At 45.3% G+C, this 20,786-nt stretch overlaps 1 protein-coding gene across 2 annotated transcripts; it reads right to left on the bottom strand.

Moving 5' to 3' along the window:
• Positions 1–13,883: 13,883 nt before the first annotated feature.
• On the bottom strand, positions 13,884–19,552 carry LOC124406648 (homeobox protein Hox-A4). 2 transcript variants are annotated; one of them, XM_046882146.1, is made up of 3 exons: positions 18,421–19,552; positions 18,099–18,324; positions 13,884–14,920 (listed from the first exon to the last, which is right to left on the bottom strand). In XM_046882146.1, the coding sequence occupies exons 1-3, from the start codon at positions 18,991–18,993 to the stop codon at positions 14,247–14,249; spliced, it is 1,473 nt and encodes a 490-aa protein (XP_046738102.1). In that variant the 5' UTR covers positions 18,994–19,552; the 3' UTR covers positions 13,884–14,246. The 2 variants fall into 2 exon arrangements, with proteins under 2 accessions (XP_046738102.1, XP_046738092.1); XM_046882136.1 differs by having other exon boundaries at positions 18,099–19,552.
• Between the last annotated feature and the right edge of the window lie 1,234 nt (positions 19,553–20,786).

The raw sequence follows: 20,786 nt of genomic DNA, 5'->3' as shown, positions 1-20,786 counted from the left end.
TTCACTGCGACTTGTGCATAGAGGCGAGGTGGCTCCAAAGAATTTTGACGTACCGCATTATGCCAATTTTTTCGCAACTGCTGCCGGTGTGGAGAGAAAGGGGAAGAGAAAGAAATGCATCTCGCAACATCGCGTTGCAGTGGCGTGAATACGTCATTCGGCCTCATGTTGTGCAGTCGGATGGAAGCTCCGTTCGACTTGCCCCCCCTCGCACAAAGAACGGGGGACGAAAAGGGTGAATGAGATGAATTTGTTACACAAAGCCGTGGAAAGTTACCGTTAAATCTCTCGCTCAGGAGGACTAATGATTTCTATACGCGTCTAGTCGTTACCCTAGAGGAACGAATTTTCTCTTTATTCCGATCGCGAGTTTCAACCTTGGTTTTAGAATCGCTAGTATTTTTGTTCGTCAAATCAGACTCGGTAGTTATCGAGAAAACTATTGGCATCAAGAAAATTTCCATCTTGGAAATAACCTGATACGATTTTAATATACCTACCACAATATTTGTGAATTCTAAATGTTGCGTGATAGTTTGTTTTTATTTACTATACAATTAGAGTATACAAGAACGTGGAAAGGAAGGATAAATAAAAAAGCGTCAAACCGAAGAGAGGACGAGCGAAAGACATAAAAGGTATATTTCTGGATGACAAACGTACGCCTCAAGCACGAAGAAACGATTCTCTCTACGTCTGTCAGGGAAACATTGAATTAAACGATCCAATGGTCAGGAGGAAAAGACGAGCTGCCACAAAGATGAAAGATTACTTCTTCGACGATTATGGTATAATCGTTTATTGTGCGCGCGACGAACGAGTCCGCCAATTGTACGTTACAGTATATACAGTGTTCAGCGAAAAAGGTACTCGTATCTCGTCTATTATACCCATAGACAATACCTGATGTATACTACATTCCACGTATATATTATATACTATACCTAATATAAAATACTTATGTACTTGCGGGAGGTTAGACGGGCGAGTTTACACCCACCACCCCCAAAGAGCACGTAACACGTCACTCCCCGCGGAAATCAACGCCGATGTTGCGCCGCGATCCGTTCGCTGAAATTTCCGGTGTATTGTGTGACGGGGGCGGCAGAGGGACGCCGCTGGGGGGTGCGAAGGGGCGCAAAGGGGCTCGAGGGTGTCGGCAACGAGAGTGAGGTTGATAGGATTCGGGGGTGGCGAGGACGCCCGACGTCCCTGGCGACGCCAAGACGCTGACAGATCCAGTCTCGCCCATCCCTCCCGATTTCTTCTTGCATGCTCGGATTAAAAGCCTTGCTCTCCGGAAGCTCGTCGCCATATATATATATATATATTTCTCTTCCTTATCCTCAATTCTCGCAACATGCCTGTCCATTATTCATACAACGTTCAACCACGTCAATATTATTATACCCATACCGTACATGAGCAAAATTAAAAAAAATTGAAAATCCAAAATCAAATAATATTCTTTCAAAGTTTGCACTGCGCGGTGCGGAAATAATTTTGAAAAAAGTTGTTTCCGTTTCGCGGGACCGGCGGATCCGAGTCTGTCTCCTTATCCCCGCGACACCTAAGGGTGCGAGAGAGCGTCGAAACTCTCATCCCTCCGCTTGAGCGAGCGGGTGTAGGAGCATCTCCTCCAATTTCCACCCCTCCGCGAGTTGTCTCCAGGTTAGTTACACTTCCACTAATGGTCGTTTTATGCAGAGCGCGCGTCGACTTAGTTAAGGCTCCTGAGTGATGGCGATTTGATTTCGCGTCGGACCATGAATAAACGTTGAGCCAGTGCCGCTGGGCTGTGCTTGCGGCCTGAAATCCTGGCCACTAAATTAGGATCCAGTCGCGTTTAAACGACTAGCGATACTCGTCATCGATCAAAATAAGCATCCTCCTCGCTAATTTTTCGTCGATCGTTAATTAATTGGGGCAGAATTTTTCGCGGGGCGGTTCTTTTCCGCCGCGGAATCCCGACCCTCCGGTTACGTTTTTCATCCCCGTTATCCGCCCCGATAATCTCAGGCTGAAATTTGCGATTTTTGTATAGTTCGTTCCTGGCTGGGACACGCACAACCGTTATCGCTTCGTCAGTCCCTCGTTCTTCCGCCCTCGAGGCGATATTAGCGCGGTCGACGGCAACGTCGACGGTGGCAGCGGCTGGCTGCCTGGATGGCTGGCTGGCTGCTTTCAGTCAGGGAGGGATGAAATACTTGGTGATATTAAACATGAATAATGTAACGACCCCGGGTTCCGAGCGAACGGTGAGGGATAACTCCGTCGAAACGATAAGGCGTTAGAGGTATGTGTAGGTACAACTCTACCCCGAATACCCCGTGCTTGGTGCAGCGAATTCAACCCTCGCCGATTTTCTCACTCGGAGCTGCTAACGTTGCTCCGATTAATTCACTGCAAATTAATCCATGGTTCGGTACTGGAAGACCTCGGAAACGGCGATTAGATATTCAAAGTGAAATCTTTTATCGAATCAACGGTTAAACTTGATTTCAGGCTTTTTTGAAATCAGTCAAAATCAAAATTAGTAGACCGAAATTATTTATTTCAAAATTTTTGGAACCAAAACTTTTTGTTTTAGAAATATGGATTCGTAGACGTCTACAATTATTACTTCAGAAAATCAAAAAACACAACCAAAACCTCGTTGAATTGACAGCTGAAAAAATACCACAATATGTTTTGATTTTTATCCTGGAATTTTAGAATTTAATAATAATAATCATTTTTTTTCAATAGTTCGAGATTGCATATACGAGCTTTGATTTTAGCGTGTTTCAAAGTCGTTCAAAATTTTGGCAAAATCCGAAAAGGTCAGTTTTCTTTGTTCACGATTTTAGCAGCCGCTGAGAAGATGCGATAAGTTTTTTTTTTCATATTTCGGGTATGTGTTTTGAGTCATTCATGGTAAGCAACTTCAGAGTATTTTAAATGGACAAGCTAAAATTTTTTTGTATCACGTGTAAGATAATTGTATTAGTTTTTAAGTCGTTCATATCAACCCCTAAACTGACTCACAATTAAAAAATTCGGTCTGTCAAAGCTGAAAGTTTTTCCGAGTGCCTGCGTGAGTCACATAACGCAGTTAAACATTACGCGGGAAAAATTGAACGCTGCAGCGGCTCGTCCGATGTATTTATCATCCGATTTGCTAAGCGTTAAGATTTTTACAACGTTTCTCGGCTCCATGTGAGCAATACGAGACTCCATTTTGTTACCCCTGGAGGCACGGCTTTCACTTCCACTCAGAAGCCTGCTGTAGTCAGCGGTCCTTGTTGCAGCAGCAACCCCGATTTGCCCAATGATGATCATTCCGCTTTTGACATGTTTCAAGGCTTTATTGTCAGATTGATGAGAAAACAAATTGCAACCGATTTTGCATATCATCTTTTCTTTTTTCGTTAATTATAAATTCCGATTAAACTACCCCCAAGAAAAATGTTCCACTTCAATACGGCCAGTTTTTGGAATTACCGAGGTTCGATCTTGTCGAAATTAAAGAAGCTCGATCGGACAAAGAGTGCAGGAATATCGACAAATTTATAGTGGAGGTATATTACATGTGGAAAAGAGCGAGAGTGAAAGGAGGAGAGAAAATCAGTGCAGGGTGACTTGCCGTTTGGGTAAATGCTGCAGAGTGACTAAGTGTGAATTCAATTAAGGGCTCGGTTTAAACATCTATCAAGGCTTGTTTAAGGCTCGTTCATTATTTGGATAACAAGATGAAAAATGTTAATTTAATGCAGATAAGTGTTCGGGTATAACACGCGGAGTCGTTTCAACTCACGAACTATTTTCACGGACTACCGGTTACATTTCACCCTGGTTATGATATACCTGCCCAGATTAATGATTATAAATTTTTATCATTAGATCGTCGCAGCTGGGTTAAAAATTAATGAACGAAAAAATCGTACGATAACTTATGGAATGCAAATTCGCAAAGATGAAGGAAACCTGAAATATAATAAATAACTTGACGGAATTCAAATCAACCCGTGCTTTCATAATTATGATTCGGGAACACGATAAATATTTTTGTACGATGTAAGCTTCGTGTAGTCGAATAATTCATAAAATGGTAGTTTTACAATAGCAGATTGAAACGAATGAACAAAAGAAATACAAAATTTCTAGAAATTTCTTTTGCTAGAAACTTTTTCCTGCCCTTTTTACGTATTGTTATATCATTTTTTCACTCATCAACCATCACAAATTTCGCCATGCGTATAATGAACACTTTTCCGTCATTTGAAGTGTATAATTTTTCAGCCAGAAATCGGGGGTTAAAAATTTGCAGGTGAAAAATAAATTTACACTATTTTCTGCAATGAATTTTCTGTAAATAGAAATAACGAATATTTAAATCACAGCTCGATCTGATGTTAATTTTTATAGACCACGTTGCTAATTAAGATTTCACCTGCAGATACACCAATTTGTAAAAAAAGTGGACGTTTAAAAAATTCAGATTTCAAGAATTCTAAATAAAGTAACGCAAGCTGAATTTTTGACTACTACATAGAACGAAAATGTGAAATATCGACGAGATTTGAAGATCACGTGCGCTGTAAAATGGCACAACCAGATTTCACAAGTTTGTTATTAATTTTCAACGATCTTACAATATTCTAAAGCTAGCCATTGCCACTGTTTTCCTGAATACAAATAATCAGTGAAAATTCAGAGAGAAGTGAAGTTGAAAAAAATTCAATCCATCCTCTTCGAAATGCAATTGAATTTACGTACAATTAATCTAAAAATCATTGAGTTTTTCAACGCAACTATCGTTCAATGAATTCGAGTGGGTGGGCAGCCATGTGAGTTTCAAAGTGGCGGCAGTTCGCCGCTGGGCATCAGGACCGTAAGCTGCAGCCTACCGAAGTATGAAGAAGGCCAGGGCCTGCCTCTCTCGGGTGTCGAAAGACCCTTCCCTACCCCGGCCAACCCTCATCCCCTATCCCGACTCTCACCGGGTTCGATTTCTTTCTCTCTCGCTCGAAACGCGATGGTGTACCAGGATGCTGGGATGGAACAGCGCGGGGCGTTTCCTCGCTGTCCTTGTTGTTCTTAATTGTATAGAAGGGCCTCAGCCCCCTCAGGATCACCCCATACACCGTCGAACCCCTCCGGGAGTCGAGAGAGATATTAGAAGTGCAGGATACCGGGGATCGAGGCAAGTCGGCGGGGCACCCACCATTTGTTTTTTTCCAAATCCATGGCAAGGTTTTTGAAAGGAATTTGTATTTGTGATGGGTGCGAGTCCGCATTATTCAAACTGCTCAGTTCGATTTCATTTTTATTTTTGCAGCTAAAATTTGTAGAGATATTTTTCGACTTCAAGGATATATCCCGAAGAGCAACGCACTGTGGAAGGCAATCGACATTTTTCAACGTTCGTTGGATGCTCTCGGCTGATTCGCATAAACTGACAATGAAATATCGTTAATTTCCTGCTTCTCGAGAGAATAATCTTGGGAATAACAAGCGTTGATACCCTGCGAAGGACTCGTTGGTCAGCTCGACCCGTCAGCGAGAATTCGGAGCGGTCAGTGGACGGCTTATGGGATTCATTGCACAAAGGGTGCTTAATCCTCGATTCAACGCGGGGCGAAGTACACTAGCGATGAAAGGGGTCGGTCCGTTCGCAAAACGGTATCACGTCGGTGAACCGGAGTGAATTAATCGGGCGGTAGTCGGCGCAGCACACGAATGAAAATTAAGAAACCAAAGAAAATGATCATTGATGTGAAACCATGGAGCAGAATAGACCCAAAGTCCGTTTCTCGTATCAAACGACTGTAAGCAAGCAAGCAAGCAAGCAAGTAAGTAAGGAAGGAAGGAAGAAGCAGACTGGTCGAGGTCTCATTGCTATTCCGAGAGGGATAGTCGGCATACTATATATACAACAACGCGAAGCCCGCAGCGGGGATCCACTAAATTGAAAACAAGATCCATCACGTTTTCAGTGGGACCAAAAAGAATTTTAATGAATTATAAGGAGCTGAGATTGGCAGGCAATCGGGCCGGGATTAAGGCCGCGGCCGCTGATCGGGCAGGGTTTTCTTGCGCGCGTTACCACTGCGGAGAGAAAGAGGCGTAGAAACGCGCGAAGGAGCCGCAGGACTCGACGGCGGCGGCGGTGGCGGCGGGACCAAGAGCAGAGGACGAAGAGGGCGGCTGGTGGGAGACGGCGGAGGGTTTCCGAAACAGCTCGCCGGTATCTCGGCTGATCCGATCAAGATTAATGAACGCGAGAGCGGCTGCGAGAGCCAACCTTTTCGGGCTCTCCGCGCCACCGCGAGCGGCCGTTCTTCCTCCTTTCCTTGCCTTTCCTTTCCTTTCCTTTCCATTCCTCTCTTTTCTTTCTTTCTTTCTTTCGTTCGACTTCGTTTGCCCACTTGTACGAAACGAACCGACCAGATATGCCCATCGGGAACTCGGGTCGAAGGGAAGCCGGGGTTTTCAGACTGCATGCGGATGGCTGCGGTAATTCGAGGGGCACGAAACCGTCGACGCCGTAACGCGAGATAAAAATACACGCTCCGCAACGATTCCATACACTTCACGGCCGTGCGGCAACACCAGGGGTTATATGTACTTTTTAATGAATCTTCCAGACACTTCGGCCCGCCCACGGCAAACCATCTCCAGCCTTAGTCAGTCGACGTATGTCTTGTGCGGTGCGATATGTGCCGTGTAACCGCTCCGAATCGACAATTAACGGCTACTGTATCGGCTCGCGACGAGGGCGGAGTTCGCGCCTACAAATTGAGATTGAAATAATTGAAATACTTCGTTTTTTTAGAATCGAAGAGGAACCAAAGCGCCGATTTCGCTTCGATCGCAACTATAAGCGAACATGTACCCCAAAAGAGTCGGAAGACTTGTCACTCGGCGAGCTGTAGTATTTTTTTTTCTTCTTCTTCTTCTTCTATTTTTTTAGCCAACGTACAACTCGGTCATTGCTGACAAGTTGACAAAATATAATTACTCAAACTAAAGTTGGAACGCGACGCTCGCACGACGGTATTTCCGTTTTGCCAGAGGGAAGAAACTCCCGACTCTATACACGTATGGTAGAACTTAAAAAGAAACAGTCCTTCTGGCATGGTCGGGTGTGGATGGAAACGCACAAGTCCCTAATTGAGCGTTTCTTCTTCCGATCGTAGGACCCTCGATAACAGTGAGGAATGAATTATCGGATTGCCCGAAACGTCCTGCAGATTTGACTCGAGATATCGACTCCACTGAATAAAACGGCCAAATCAAATTGCCCCTGATGAGGGTATCACATCACTCGGGTTATCCCCGGTATATATAGTCGAGCCTGCGAGTATGCGAGGTGCCGACTTGACGTCTTTGGGGGACGTCGGAGGACGGCGACGAGGAGTGTCGGCGTAGTTGTCGGATCGGTGGTTGTCGAGTTGAACGGGTTCGAACGGCTGGCTGAGGGGGGAGGCGAGGGGCGCGGGAAGAGATGAGGTGGGCGCTTTGTAATTACAGGCTCTGATAAATGGAGCCGCGAGTCGTTAATCCCCTCCAATTACACCTAATGGGATTGTTCACACCAGGTCTGTCTTGCATTATTTTCAGAATCGCAGATTTCAATTTGTTATTAACCACCGATCCGTCAATACCCGCGAATATATTTCGCAAAAGCGAATAATTCCGACGCATTATAATGCTCAGCTTACACCGGCGTACATGGAACGGAAAAGGTGTTCTTTAGGTGTATGTATATATACGGTTATCGCAACCCTCGTGTAAAATTTTATCTCATTTATTTATCAGGCAATTAATTACCGGTGTAAGTAAACAAAAGTACTGTACAAGGCGAACTGCTCTCCTCGTGTTTATCAACATCTCATGCGATGCTTGCGAACATTCGACTCTCCTCCAAACGCGTTTACAAAATTACTCTCGGCACGCGATCCGATGTTCGACTCGAGTGGGAATCCGCGAGAGAGAGAAAGAGAGGGAATAAATAAGGGCTTCGAGATGCCGGAAAGGGATCTATTAATTTCCACCGACTCCGCGGGAAAATATTTCACCGTGTAGGTTGCCGCTGCGCTACCCACCCATTTTGAACACCTTGTTTTATACATGCTTCGAAGATTGTGATCGAGGCATGAGATTGCTCAAGAGCCTGAATCTATTACTATCTCATCTTACACAAGCGCATTGACAAAGATTCGAAAATCTGTTCAAATACGATATGGAAATCACTCGAGTAATCATGCAATTCTAGGTCTGGAATGATAATTCGTGAGAAGTCATCTACGCAGGTTTATTACAGACATTCGCCGGAGGGTCGAATGATCCATCGCCTCCAATTCTTCATCCGCGATTAGGTGCCGATCGCCTCGAGAAAAGAGAACCGGACTCTCATAATAACGTGATGCTCGTTGCTTGTACGGAGTTGACACGTCGATTGTATCGTCGAACGGCTGGGTGTGTGGCCAAAGATGGAACCGCCTGGACGAGGTGTGCTTGGTCCAGCAGCGTCGCGACGTCGACCACCCATCCGGCAGTCGGCACTGCCCGGTATGTAGATCGAATGATTAAGGAACGGATATTACGAGTGATACGACGAGGATCGAGTGGGACGAGCTGGACCACTATGGCCACATCGCGAGATCCTTTCCATCCGAATTTCACCGGAACACGTTTCACCGCGTCAACGTCGAATCTAATCACTTGCAAAATAAAACAGGTCACTGGCACTTACCTCATAATTCCGGACCAATACTCAGCAGCAGATACCCTGGGTGGTGGTTCTCAGGTGGTGCTTCTGGCCGTTAACGGTCCTCGGAAATCGGCTTCCTTCCGGCTCGCCCGGAGATGCCGACGTCATCCAGGCACTCACTTTCACACCCGACACCCTCGGGAAGACGGGAAAAGCGCCGATTTTGTATCGGTTTTACCGGAAAAACTTACTGCGACGTTCTCACCGTATGTGATAGAGCAACACTGACATCGATTGTTTTGATTTCGAGCTTCTCGGACTTTGTTTTCATGAAACTTAAGCCGCGCCCTCCTTCCGATCCGAGTATGTTTGTTTATACGACTTTGTACAGACCACAATATAGCTCCGATCGTTACGCCGCGACGGACCAATTGGTACTGATTGTAGATGGATTCGTCAAACTGGGAATACGAATATTCGCAAGTGAGGAACAGCTGATTGATTCTTGCAATTGCTGGAGCTCGGGGGAATTTGTGTGTAAGGCGTTTTGAAATTGGTCCAAGCAATTTCGTATCGAGTTTTGACTTCTTTTATTTGCTCTGTTGCATAAAATGCACGCGATGCGTTGCGATAAAATTTTAATCGGTTTATAACGTAGCCGTTCAATTATTGTTATCGGATTTCGCGCATATTTAACTAATGGTTGGACAAATTTTTCGCTGATATTTTTAGAGAGATTTTCATTGAGATTTTACTCTGCGACGAGTCGTTTTATTTGGGAGATAATTTTCTCCATTCCCATCTCAATTTTTTTATTTTTAATATTTGTTTCATCACTTTAGTATCGTGGAATATTTAATTTTCTAAAAAACAAACTCCGATACTGATTTCTGACAAAAAAAAATAACAATATTGGAATAATTTATAAAAGATAAAAAAAAAAAACATGTCTGCTTCGGTGAACTTTCAAGGAACAGGTTTCCAAAAAACAATAAGCCATAGTGTATTGAAATTAATTGATTCTAAAAAATGAAACGAAAAATTGCGAGAATTTCGATCTCTTCTCTCTCGGCAACTCAACTACGTACCTATGTCGAAAAAAGGGTATGAATTTTCCAGCGTACAACCTTCTCAATTGCATGAAAAATGAAACCGTTCCAAGCATTGCGTGATAAAAAGAATATACGCAGGAACAGATAAATTGAAACAGCAGAAAATTTTGTTGCGTAACGCAAAGCGTTGCGCAGACGTGACATCAAAGCTTAGCGCGGGTTGGGGGGGAGGAGGACATTAAACAGCGGTCAGTAACACCGGACCGTTAACAAAACGTAACGAGGTAATGACAGCTTCGAAGAATTAAATAATTGGGTCCGCTAACCCGAGGGGCAGCTTTTGACCCTCGAACAACGGATCGCATGGCGTTCGTGCGAGGCGAAGCCCGCGGTTTTTTCCATTCCTCCGCACTTTCCTCGCTCTGGAAAAGCAGCGGTTTTTGAAAAAATCGCGTCTCCGGAATTCGAACGGACTTCTTTCTTTTCTTCCTTCCTTCCTTCCTTCCTTGGTAGCATCCATCGGACGACTTTTGGAGCTGGTCGCCGCGATGGGCGGAGGCTGAGTCGCCGACGGCTCCCATTCGCTTCCCGTGAGCCACCCTCCTCCGAGGTTCGAACCTCCGGAACGAGCTGCCGCCTCGTTCACCCGACTCACACACTGCGCTCCCACGCATGCGGCGCACGCAACGCGCTGCACACACGGGCGCTTTAGGGCATGCGGTGATTGCGCAGGCGCAAAGATCCGGAACCGGGCAACGTGTGTGGGTGGAATTGGCCACGCATCGAATGGATATGAACGTTTGATCGGATCCGCTCGTTGACAATGGATTAATGTGCTCTTTTCAGGTATCGGGCATCAGTGACTGCAGACTCACTCAGGATTATTATTGTAAATTACGAAACATTTATTTACTCATTTATTCACTTATATACTTTTCATCGGCTCTATATAGGGTCATAATCAATACAAACGCAAGAAAACTCTCATGTGTTTCGCGTCTATACAAGGTGATTGTGTGCTTTGAGTGCTTGAGAAAATCAGGGCGCGCTTTCAGACCGTCAAGTTAAATCGAAATTCGAATTTTAAAGCCTTTATTTAACCGCCAGCTTTTACTACTTCGGGGCTGTTTCTTACAAACACGAGAAGCTGGTTTTGTATACTTTAATTACACAAAATTCTGGCTGAATTCGTGTTTACAGTAACGAGCTTTTTCACGCGAGCATGGATTGAGATGCACGACGATGTCGGCCAGGAATTTATAACTTGACTACAAGTCTGAAAACGCAGAATGAACCACAGCACTCGTATTATAAACAATTTAACCTATCTGCATAATACTTAGAATATACAATAAACTATATATACATAGATGGGAATTACTCACAAGTCATTATACACTTATACGTAATGTACTGTATGTATGTGTGTGTGTGTGTGTGTGTGTGTGTGTCGATCTTTACTTTTACGATTCGTAAGTCTTTCTTCTTACGCGTAAGTGTAGATCAATTAATACCGTCGAAATTTCTTAATCATAGCGCATCTTAACATCTATCGCTTTTTCTTTTATTTATATTCATATTTATATTTATAATATATATTTTTTTGTTCATTTATTTATATGTGTACCTATATTTTTCTGTGTATAGTTTATTATGTCCACTTATACGTTACTTTGTATAATATGTATAATTATTAATATTGTTTTGGTATATCGTCACAGCGACTCTGTGCATGGATTCATCATTTGATTTCTACTCGCTTTATAGTAATTATATGAACGTCACGTTTTAATTATTATACACGGTTTTTTATTCACGCATTTTATTCGTTTTCATTCCTTACTTTTTATCCTACAATATTCTTATTGGTCATTTCCCTTGTACACGTTTCATCGATAAAAATATATTTTCAGAGTATTGGTTACATATGTATTTACAATTATTCTGCCCACAGAAATATTGAATCAATGAATTTCTTCTCGTACTTTAACCCCCTGCGGCAGAGGGATAATATACTTAAGTATCAGCACGAGTATCCAGATTCCTTATTCATCCAAAAAATCAAACATTTCATTCCTCGTCACTTAATTTTATTCGACATGGAAAATGTTATTTTACCAAATTAATAAAGGAACAAATTGAAATTATGTGTTTTTACCGTTACTGAGTCGAAAAAATTCGGACTGTCATCTTTTTTTTCATTCCATTCACCTACTCGTCCTGCACAACTGATCCAGTTTGCTTGAACTTGACACAGAAAACATTTTGTAATTGAAAGCATGACGATCCGTATGTAGTAACTAATGAACTTCAGAATGACAGTGTAATTTTTAGTCGGTTGACCACGTGCGGCTATATAAACCGTAGTGCATGGTATAAATAGCTCAATTTTAATTAATGGTTTCTATAAATAGCACGGTTTCATTCAAAACAAATCTCAGTTTCACCCAGTGCAATGTACGCAAAATTACATCGCGATTTCTGAGCAAATCTACATCGTCTCTCACGTCTCGAACCATGATTTCCTGCAAATTAGAAATATTCTAACATGCAAGAATCTCTAAATACTAGAAAGTTCGCGACCAGATTAGAATTTCGCGTTCCTTTGCTCTGCGATATGGTTCAGTAAGCGCAGATAAATGAAGAAGTAATTTGCGATCAGGTTTCCAATCGTGCGGATGACGAAAATTCTTTTGAACAGCGAAGTCGATAAATTTTTGCGACGTGAATTTACTTGACCTGTATTTCTTGCTCAATAAATCCTTCAAATCCGATGTAATATGAATAAATTTTCAACCAGAGATAATTTCGCGATGCCTGCCATTTTCCCCGAGATTTAAATTGCACGGTGAAAATATTCCCGTTTCTTACGCAGAACGAAGGCCGGCTGTGCAGAATGAAGCGGAAAAATAAAGGATCGAACCTCTATTTAACAGGTGAAACTCACATATCTTGTGAAGTGTAAATTATTATTACCGTTAGAAATATGAAAGTCGGACAAGCATCGCTTATTTTCTCGCTCAATCTCACGGAGCGGCTCATTATTATCTCACCAATCTCCGTACATTACTGAATCAAATCGGTGATAATGCGTGGAAGGAACGCATTATTCCTTTTTCCTCACGCTGAGCATTAACGGGATTGCAACGCGCCCATCTGTCGGGATTGAGCCATCTCGAATAAATACAGAACTTCGATAATGAGTGAGTACCTACGTGGCATCACGAGGCTAAGCGTTTGGAATTAGAAACAATTTGACCCGAGTAAGGTTTAGATTCGACAGGCCAAATTGCACCGCTATTCATTCACACATGCGGCGGCGTGTCTTTGTCGTCTGATCAAACAACTACAGCAGCATCTTTAATAGTTGATATCACGCATAGCTGCAGGAGATGTGTAGATTGAAGAAAAGCGAGAACGACGCACTTGCATCATCGTGAGATTGGAGGATGAAGTGCTTTCGCAATTTTGCTAGAGTATTAGGTATCAGTTCGTACTCTACACCGTAAATTTTTATCTCGATCGAGGTAGATTCACGCATCTGGTTGAAAACGCAATGTAAACCGTTCACTTCGTGGCTTCGTGTACATTAAAAATTTGTTTTGTGTTTGTATGTTTTTTTTTTTTTTTTGTTTTTTTTTCATGTCTATTTCTTTAACAACGTACTAAGTATTAGGCGCGCTAGGTTATTAATTATACACGATAGTACTCGATTAAACGTAAACACTGGTATTTATCCACTTTGCGACAGAATGCCAATCTTCTAATCGTAATAATATCAATAATTACATTACATAGGTATAGGTGTGTATATAGATTTATATACACACATACACGCTTGGTATTATTTACATCGTTATGGGGGATAATTTTCACCACTTGATGAAAATACTTATAAGTTATGTAAACAGAGGAATAGAGCGAATCGCGTTTTAGAAAATTGTACGTATCATGAAAATAAAAAGCTTGAAAATTTGTCTTGAAATGATAAAAATTAAGAATGATTTTATGCTGAAAAATATCTTCAGTAGAGATCAATTCAAAGAACTGGGTCGTAAAAACGTAAGAGGTATATACCTACTTATAATCTAGGCAATGGCACGGGGGGGGGGGGGGGGGGGGGTTAAGGGCAAGTAAAACAATCGAAACAAAAGTTTGAAAAAATTGTAAAAATAAAAACGATGGTGAAAACAATAAAATCTACTTACGTTTGGACACAATAATAGCAATACTAATAATATTAATAATAATATCGATATAATAATATCTTAGAAACAAAACAATGGTGAGTAGTGAAAACTAAAAACTGGGTAATAATTGGGTGGAGGTGCGAGGGGGGGGGGGGGGGGGGTTGAAATAAAGAACGTCTGGTCGCAGCTCTACGACTCGAGTATTTGATTATACTGGTAAAAATTTTGGGGGGAGGCACCTCGGGTCGAAATGACGTTGGTGAGGTCGGTGAGCTGGGGAAACGCGTTCCAGGGTTTTATCGGGTGTTACAGGGCCGTGAGGTCGTAGTCGGATTTGACGGGTAACGGCTGACTGGGGGTCGTGAGACAGGGTGGGCTGGTGGCGGGGGCCAGGGGGCTGATATTGCCGGAACCCATGTGCCCGATGGGGGCGCCCGTCGCGTCGAGCATCCCACCGACCTGGAGGTGACTCAGCTGGGCCTGAAGATGAGCCAGCGAGTGCGGATGACCTTGGAAGCTCGGATGGGCCGAGTGCGGATGCGGAAGAGCAGAGTTCACCCCGTGGACGTCGGCCATGTCGATGCCGACGCTGCCGTCGAGGCTGCCACCACCCTCCATGCCACCCGATGGAGAACTGTTGTTGTTTTTCCTCTGGCTGTTGTTGTTCCCCGATCCGGACTGCACCTTCGTCCTCGCACCTCCTTTCGACGACTTGGCCGGTGGTGTGCCGTTTGCGTTTTTCCTCCGCACGTTCTTCGTGTTCGGAAGCTTATTGTCCTTCTTCCACTTCATCCTGCGGTTCTGAAACCAAATCTTTATCTGACGCTCCGAGAGCACCAGCGTGTGGGCGATCTCTATGCGTCGTCGCCTCGTCAGGTATCGGTTGTAGTGGAACTCTTTCTCCAGCTCAAGGATCTGGTGCCTTGTGTACGCCGTGCGCTGGCGCTTTGGTTCCATTCCTGGCTGGTACGATCCGTTTGCTAAAACAAAAATTGTTTCAAGTAAAACTCTAGCCTCGGCTTGAGGCTGCTTGTGTCCTGTCGCTACTACTGCTACCAGTTATTATAACCATCTGTTGATCTCACCGCCCAGCGTGCCGTCATTGCTGACTCAGCCGCTACGCTTTTGAGCATTTCCATGTCGAGTGGTAACACATTTGACCTGCCGTTTCTCGCTTATTGCTCACGTCGGAGGCAGTTTTTGCTTTTGGCCTACAAAGAAAGACGTCTACCACCGTTTTGCTTAGTGGCTGGTATTCCCACAGTCCAACAAAATTATTCTTCCACAGTCACACTGGACCATTCTCTCCTGCTGGATCAAAACTCGAGCTGTGATCACAGTGCATAATCGTTACCACTTGACGTGGGATTGCTCGTTTAGGTGAACGAATTTCGGTCGAAAACGATGCCAGAACCTCAACCGGAAGCCAACTAGCACGTCCACTCCTAAGCGCGAGGTAATCAAGGGCAAGTGCAGACTCGGATGTCTGGGGCATGGATGGGACGAAAACGGTGTCTAAAATTAGCGAATAGCCAGCCGTAAGCGGGTAAAAAGACATTAATATTACAGGCCTGATTTGACCGACAGACGGGGGCCCACGTCACTCGGGATGACTGGCTTGCCGCGGCTAACATGCAATTCGTTAGTTGACAGTTAACGAAAGCGTATACAGTAGTGTACCTACGAGTGGCTGATATTTTCCTTTTGTCCATCGCGATACGCGACTGGCAGCCGTCGCGGGCTTCTGGTCGACGCGAACGGGGCCCGAGGCTAATTATATTTCCTTTCCCGCGGCACCGGTGGTCCGGGTAAAAATTTTCGAGACGCATGCATGCGGGCTCGCCTCCAGAGTGTTTCAGAATCAGAACAGACACATTCCATTCCAAGCTGCAGGCTGACCAGCGGCTGAGGGACCCTTCGGACGGGTTCAGTCCTGGGGGAGATTGCGGCGGCGGTCCTGCATACCGGGAGAACCGCTTCGGCGTTGAGTCGAACCCGTAATCAAAGCAAACCGGGCTAATATTCGTTCCCGTTGAAGTATAGGGGAAGAGACCGGGGTCGATCGGGGGTGGAAGCGGGCAAAGGATCCGGGCATTTATCATTAAACGTCGAACATCTTCCCGGGGTGCGTTTTCGTTATCACTAAATTTATGCTCGAGACGTCCAGCCTCTTTGTTGGAAGCCGACCGAGTCTTCGGGCCGTTAACGTGGACGGTGAGAAGTCACGGGGAAAAGTACTTTTGTCGACCGCCCCCGGGGATCGGAGGCCGTGTGAATTCGAAGAAAATTACTGCAAGTTGTCATGATCTGCGCTTTCCACCCTACCCCTCGCTGCAACTGCTTTTGGCATCTCTTTTTAGTTTTCAGCGAAAAGGTTGCCGGATTTGGATTGCCGATTCTCTCGTTTGGTTTGGGATTTTTGGCCTGCGGTTTCGCAGCCCTTTTGTGCGCTCGCAACTCACATTCAAACTCCGTCGAAAAATGAGAAACTAAGAATCTCAGACTGGGTTCCCCGGTGTGCGAATCCGCCCTCTCAAAATGGCCTCGCAAACCTCGAATCACCGATAAACTACGAAGCGTGTAATATTGTACATGGTAACGCGTTGATTCGTTGAATGGAAAAACGCGAGTTCAGTGTCAAATTGATAATCAGAATGCCGAATTAATTCTCGCGAGAAACCGCATGTTACGTGTGTGTGTGATGCGATAATTCGTTTCAAATATCTCGTTAACATCTCATCAAAAAACATTTTTCTTATCTCCTACAAGATTTGCTGATTATCATAACGAGTGGATGTTTCGGGTATTAAATTCAGTCTATAAATATTTAATCGAAACTGTTACGCTACGATACGGTTGGAGAAATTACGAAATTACGAAACGTGTCGTCTTGTTCTTGCGTTTATATGATTTAAAAAGAAAAAACACAAAAAAAACGCGCCTAGGCTTGGGTATCCGGCTGAATAATCTATCCAGCTCAGTGATAAATTATTACATATTTTTCATATATGCTACCACGTACGCGAGGTGAGATAAAATTTGAACACACAGAGGAAGCAAGTTTACGGCTACACCGACCATCGTACACGTTACGTCCCCTCATTAATGTGGAGAAACAATTAATCAAGGTAATATTTTAGCTCGTATTAAGTTGACGGTACGTTTGAAGCAAGTTTGAAATACGGTAACCTGTAATTATCACTTCCAAGATAATCGTTAGTTCTTGTTGAAGAATAAAACGGTTTGGATACAAGTACATCGGGGTTACGTTATTCGCGTCTTGCAATTTCCTCACGTCTCACGGTGCGAGAATGAAATAAAGATAATTCTCAATATCTGTTGCGCAAAATTGTTTTTACCATTAATTTGCTTGTATTTTTATCGCATCGATTTGCAGACTGTTTCGGTCTTAACTTTCCTTGTGTCAGTGAGAAGCTTATTTATCTCCCTTGAGAAGATGTATCGTAACTGATTCATGTCGCAGTAAATAAGGTTTGCGGTGATCCGAGGATACGTGCCGATGAAAGGGGCGTCTTAGTCGATAGATCACGTCGTTGGAAAACTGAAATATTATTGGGGAAGGCCTCGAGAGTCTTCCTAACGATCGACGACGGCAGTCTTTGATTTGAGGATAAGCGAGGCAGGTTTCAGGTGAAAATACTTTCGGGGTTTCGTTCAAGTGAGAAATGATGACAAATGGTAATAAAAGGCCGTATTCAATGGTCGAGGTCAGACGGAGCTGAGACAGATGACTAGAGATGAGGCAATGAATATCATCCCATACATCTTCCGACGCAACAACGACCGCGGCGCCAGTCCCGAGAGCCGACTTCATATTCAACCTACATTATCCGATTCGACATGTAAGGTGCATGTGGACACGACGAAACGGTCAACAATACCCGAACCTTGCGTCGTCGCCTTGAAACGCCCCTCTTCGTTCAACCCCCTCATATTTCACCTCGAGTAAATCCATCGCGACGAATTTACGTGGGTAACAATAAAATGGCTGATGCGAGTGGATCCGTTTATGCTTCTTCGTAATTCTTCATACTCTTGCTTCAGCCAGTAGGAGTCAACAAAAGCTCTTCTCAACGGATTTCAGAACTCTTCTCTACCTCTGGATGAAAGTCTGCCAGTGTGATATCGTCTACTCACCGACTCCAGCTACGTGGATCTTCTTCATCCAAGGATAAATGACGCGGTCCCCATTCTCGTCGTCCTCCTCGTCATCGTCCATCATCCCGGGTGACCCTTCCATCATTTGATCGTCCTCCATGTCGTCCTGGTCCGAACAGTCGTCGAGATGATGCTGTTGCTGTTGAGCCTGATGAGAGTTCTGAATATGCTGCGACTGCTGTTGCTGCTGCTGCTGCTGCTGCTGTAAATCCGGTGAATTGTCTCGATGCAGAGATCCCGATCCAGCCGGACTGCATGTCGTACTCTCGTGTTTTGGTTGCTGGGATTGCTGTTGCTGTTGCTGATGTTGCTGTAGAGGATCGGGCTGCTGTACATGGGCTGCCATCAGGGGTGGCGATAAGGCAGTCGATCCGAGCACTGTTGGTGCGGGTGCCGGGGGCTGTTGATGGGGTTGAGGGTTCTGCATGGAAGGTGGACAAGTAAGCGGCGGCTGCTGAGCCTCCGGCGGCATCGCGAGGGCGCCGACAGCCTGGTGATGAGGATGGAGGCTGGCATGGTGTACCGCGTGGACTTGGTGATGGGGATGATGGGGTCCGTAGTATCCACCGTACCCGGCGTAGCCGCCGTTCAGTTGGACGGCTGGAGAGGCGCCGTACGGCGTGGAGGTTGCCTGATGATGGTGCTGGTGGTAGTGGTACTGGAGTTGGTGGGACTGGGGGTGGTTGAGGTGGTGACCACCGCCGAAGAAGTCGGCGCCGGTCGACGGAATGTAATTGCTTTGGCTGTACTCCTCGCTGGGTGGAAACTTGGGGTCCACGACGACGGAGGCCGGGGCCAAGTGATGCGGCGCTGGCTGTTGGTGCTGCTGATGGTAGCCGCCGGCCGTCGACGGATTCATCAGGAACGAGCTCATCGCTGCTTGACGAAACCTGGTCACTCTGACTGAGTCCTAGTGTACGTTCCGGTTACACCCGGTCCACTGCAACTCACGCTCACACTCTGGCACACCCCCGACGATCACGGCACTTTTCACTCGGGTCCATCATCGGGGTCTACGTGAGTCCGACCTTCGCTGGTCGCGGCACTTTTCGCTTGGTTCACTCGCGACGGACACGGCTGTTCGCACCGCTTCTTCGGACACTCTTGCCGATCCTCTCCGCTGAACCTCTCGCCGCGTACACGAGGCGACGCTATACGTTCCCGCCCACTTCTACCCAATTACCATACCACGTGACTATCCTCGACCAATCAGAGCAGCCCGACGTCTGCAACCATGATGGATAGCCGGCACGCACGCAGCGTGCGAGTGGCGCCCTGCAAGGACGGTGGCAGGTGCCGCAACTCTCCCTCTTTATTTTTCCTCCTTCCTCACCCACCTGACTCTCTCTTGCTCCTTATAGCGCGCGAACCACTGCCTTAATTATTATATACCGGACCGAAAGTGGCAAAAATATTTTATCCGATACCTGAGATCGGCGCACAATTTTCAGTGGGTAGCGTGACCTTTTCAGAAGGGTACCAAGAATTGCGAAGATTCGGGAGAATTTATCGAAAAACGAAACAAGGACGACTTTCCAACCCGCACGACGGCTGAACTCGCGGAAAGCACTGCTAATGATTGTATCGAATTCCACTTCTATACTGCGTGTGGAGGATAAAGCGCGGCACTTTTTCCCGGAGGAACCCGCGAAGGAGAGCTCGCGGTGCCTCGGCAGAAACTCGTCTGGTTACTCTCTGTTTGGTTCGCACTCCCTCCAGGTCGTCCTGCCGCCGACACTGAGCCGCCACCATTCCCAGCTGCTTGATGCTCCCCACCCCCGTTTCCTAGAGTATCCCCCACCATTTCCACCATCACTGCCGTGCCATCACCACCCCGCCGAGACCAACCCCTAGAAGAACGGAGTCCACGCTCCTCAGGCCAACCTTCGCATCCCCAAAATCTCGTTCTAGCATTCGAGTTGAGGGACTCCGAACTATATCAGGGGTTGATCCGGACGGTCACTCCTCTCGAAACTTATCAACCCGCCCCAGGTTTCCAGGCTTCCATGGTTAAGATCTCGTTCAACATTCACCCTGTTCCTGCGAGTTGACATCCACTGGATGTGCTTGATCATGGTAAATTCGACTGTTTACTCTTGGTCGGACATATGATTCAATAAATAGTTTGGACCGATATGTTTTGGGAACTGCAGGCGACAATACCGTTCCTCGAGTGCCATCAGAGCTAGGGTATCACGGTGAAAGGAGGCCTCCGTCTGACTTGGTCTCGGCTATCGGCTGCCTGGTCAACCGACACCTTCAGTTGTGTGGATAAGCTACACGTATTCGTACCTGACCTATACTCACAATCAGTAATACTAGTGCGACGGTGATCTCGCACGCGGCAGGCCAAGTATAGTACACCTTTAATACCCATCTAGCAGTCTCTGGGCGCACTTGTGACACAAGCCTGGCGTATAAAGAGCATGAAACGCCCCGTCATTATACAAAGAGCACACTCACCGCGTTTTATTGTACTCTTATAATGATACAACAACGGTTTTTTTCCCCTGACGTTCTCCTTTTTTCTTCTCTGTTTTCTCTTCTTTTTCCAAAGCAAGATGCGACCGTTTACACGATAAAATTAGTGCCCCTGGCAGTCGGTCGTCGTGAACAAATAGAAAGGATAAAAATAAAGGAACGCGCGTGAACGGTTAAACAAATTGC

The sequence above is a fragment of the Diprion similis genome, chromosome 1 (assembly GCF_021155765.1).
Source record: "Diprion similis isolate iyDipSimi1 chromosome 1, iyDipSimi1.1, whole genome shotgun sequence".
In the NCBI taxonomy this organism is placed as follows: domain Eukaryota; kingdom Metazoa; phylum Arthropoda; class Insecta; order Hymenoptera; family Diprionidae; genus Diprion; species Diprion similis.
Note: the sequence above shows the minus strand (reverse complement) of the source record. Positions and strands in the feature narration are given on the sequence as shown.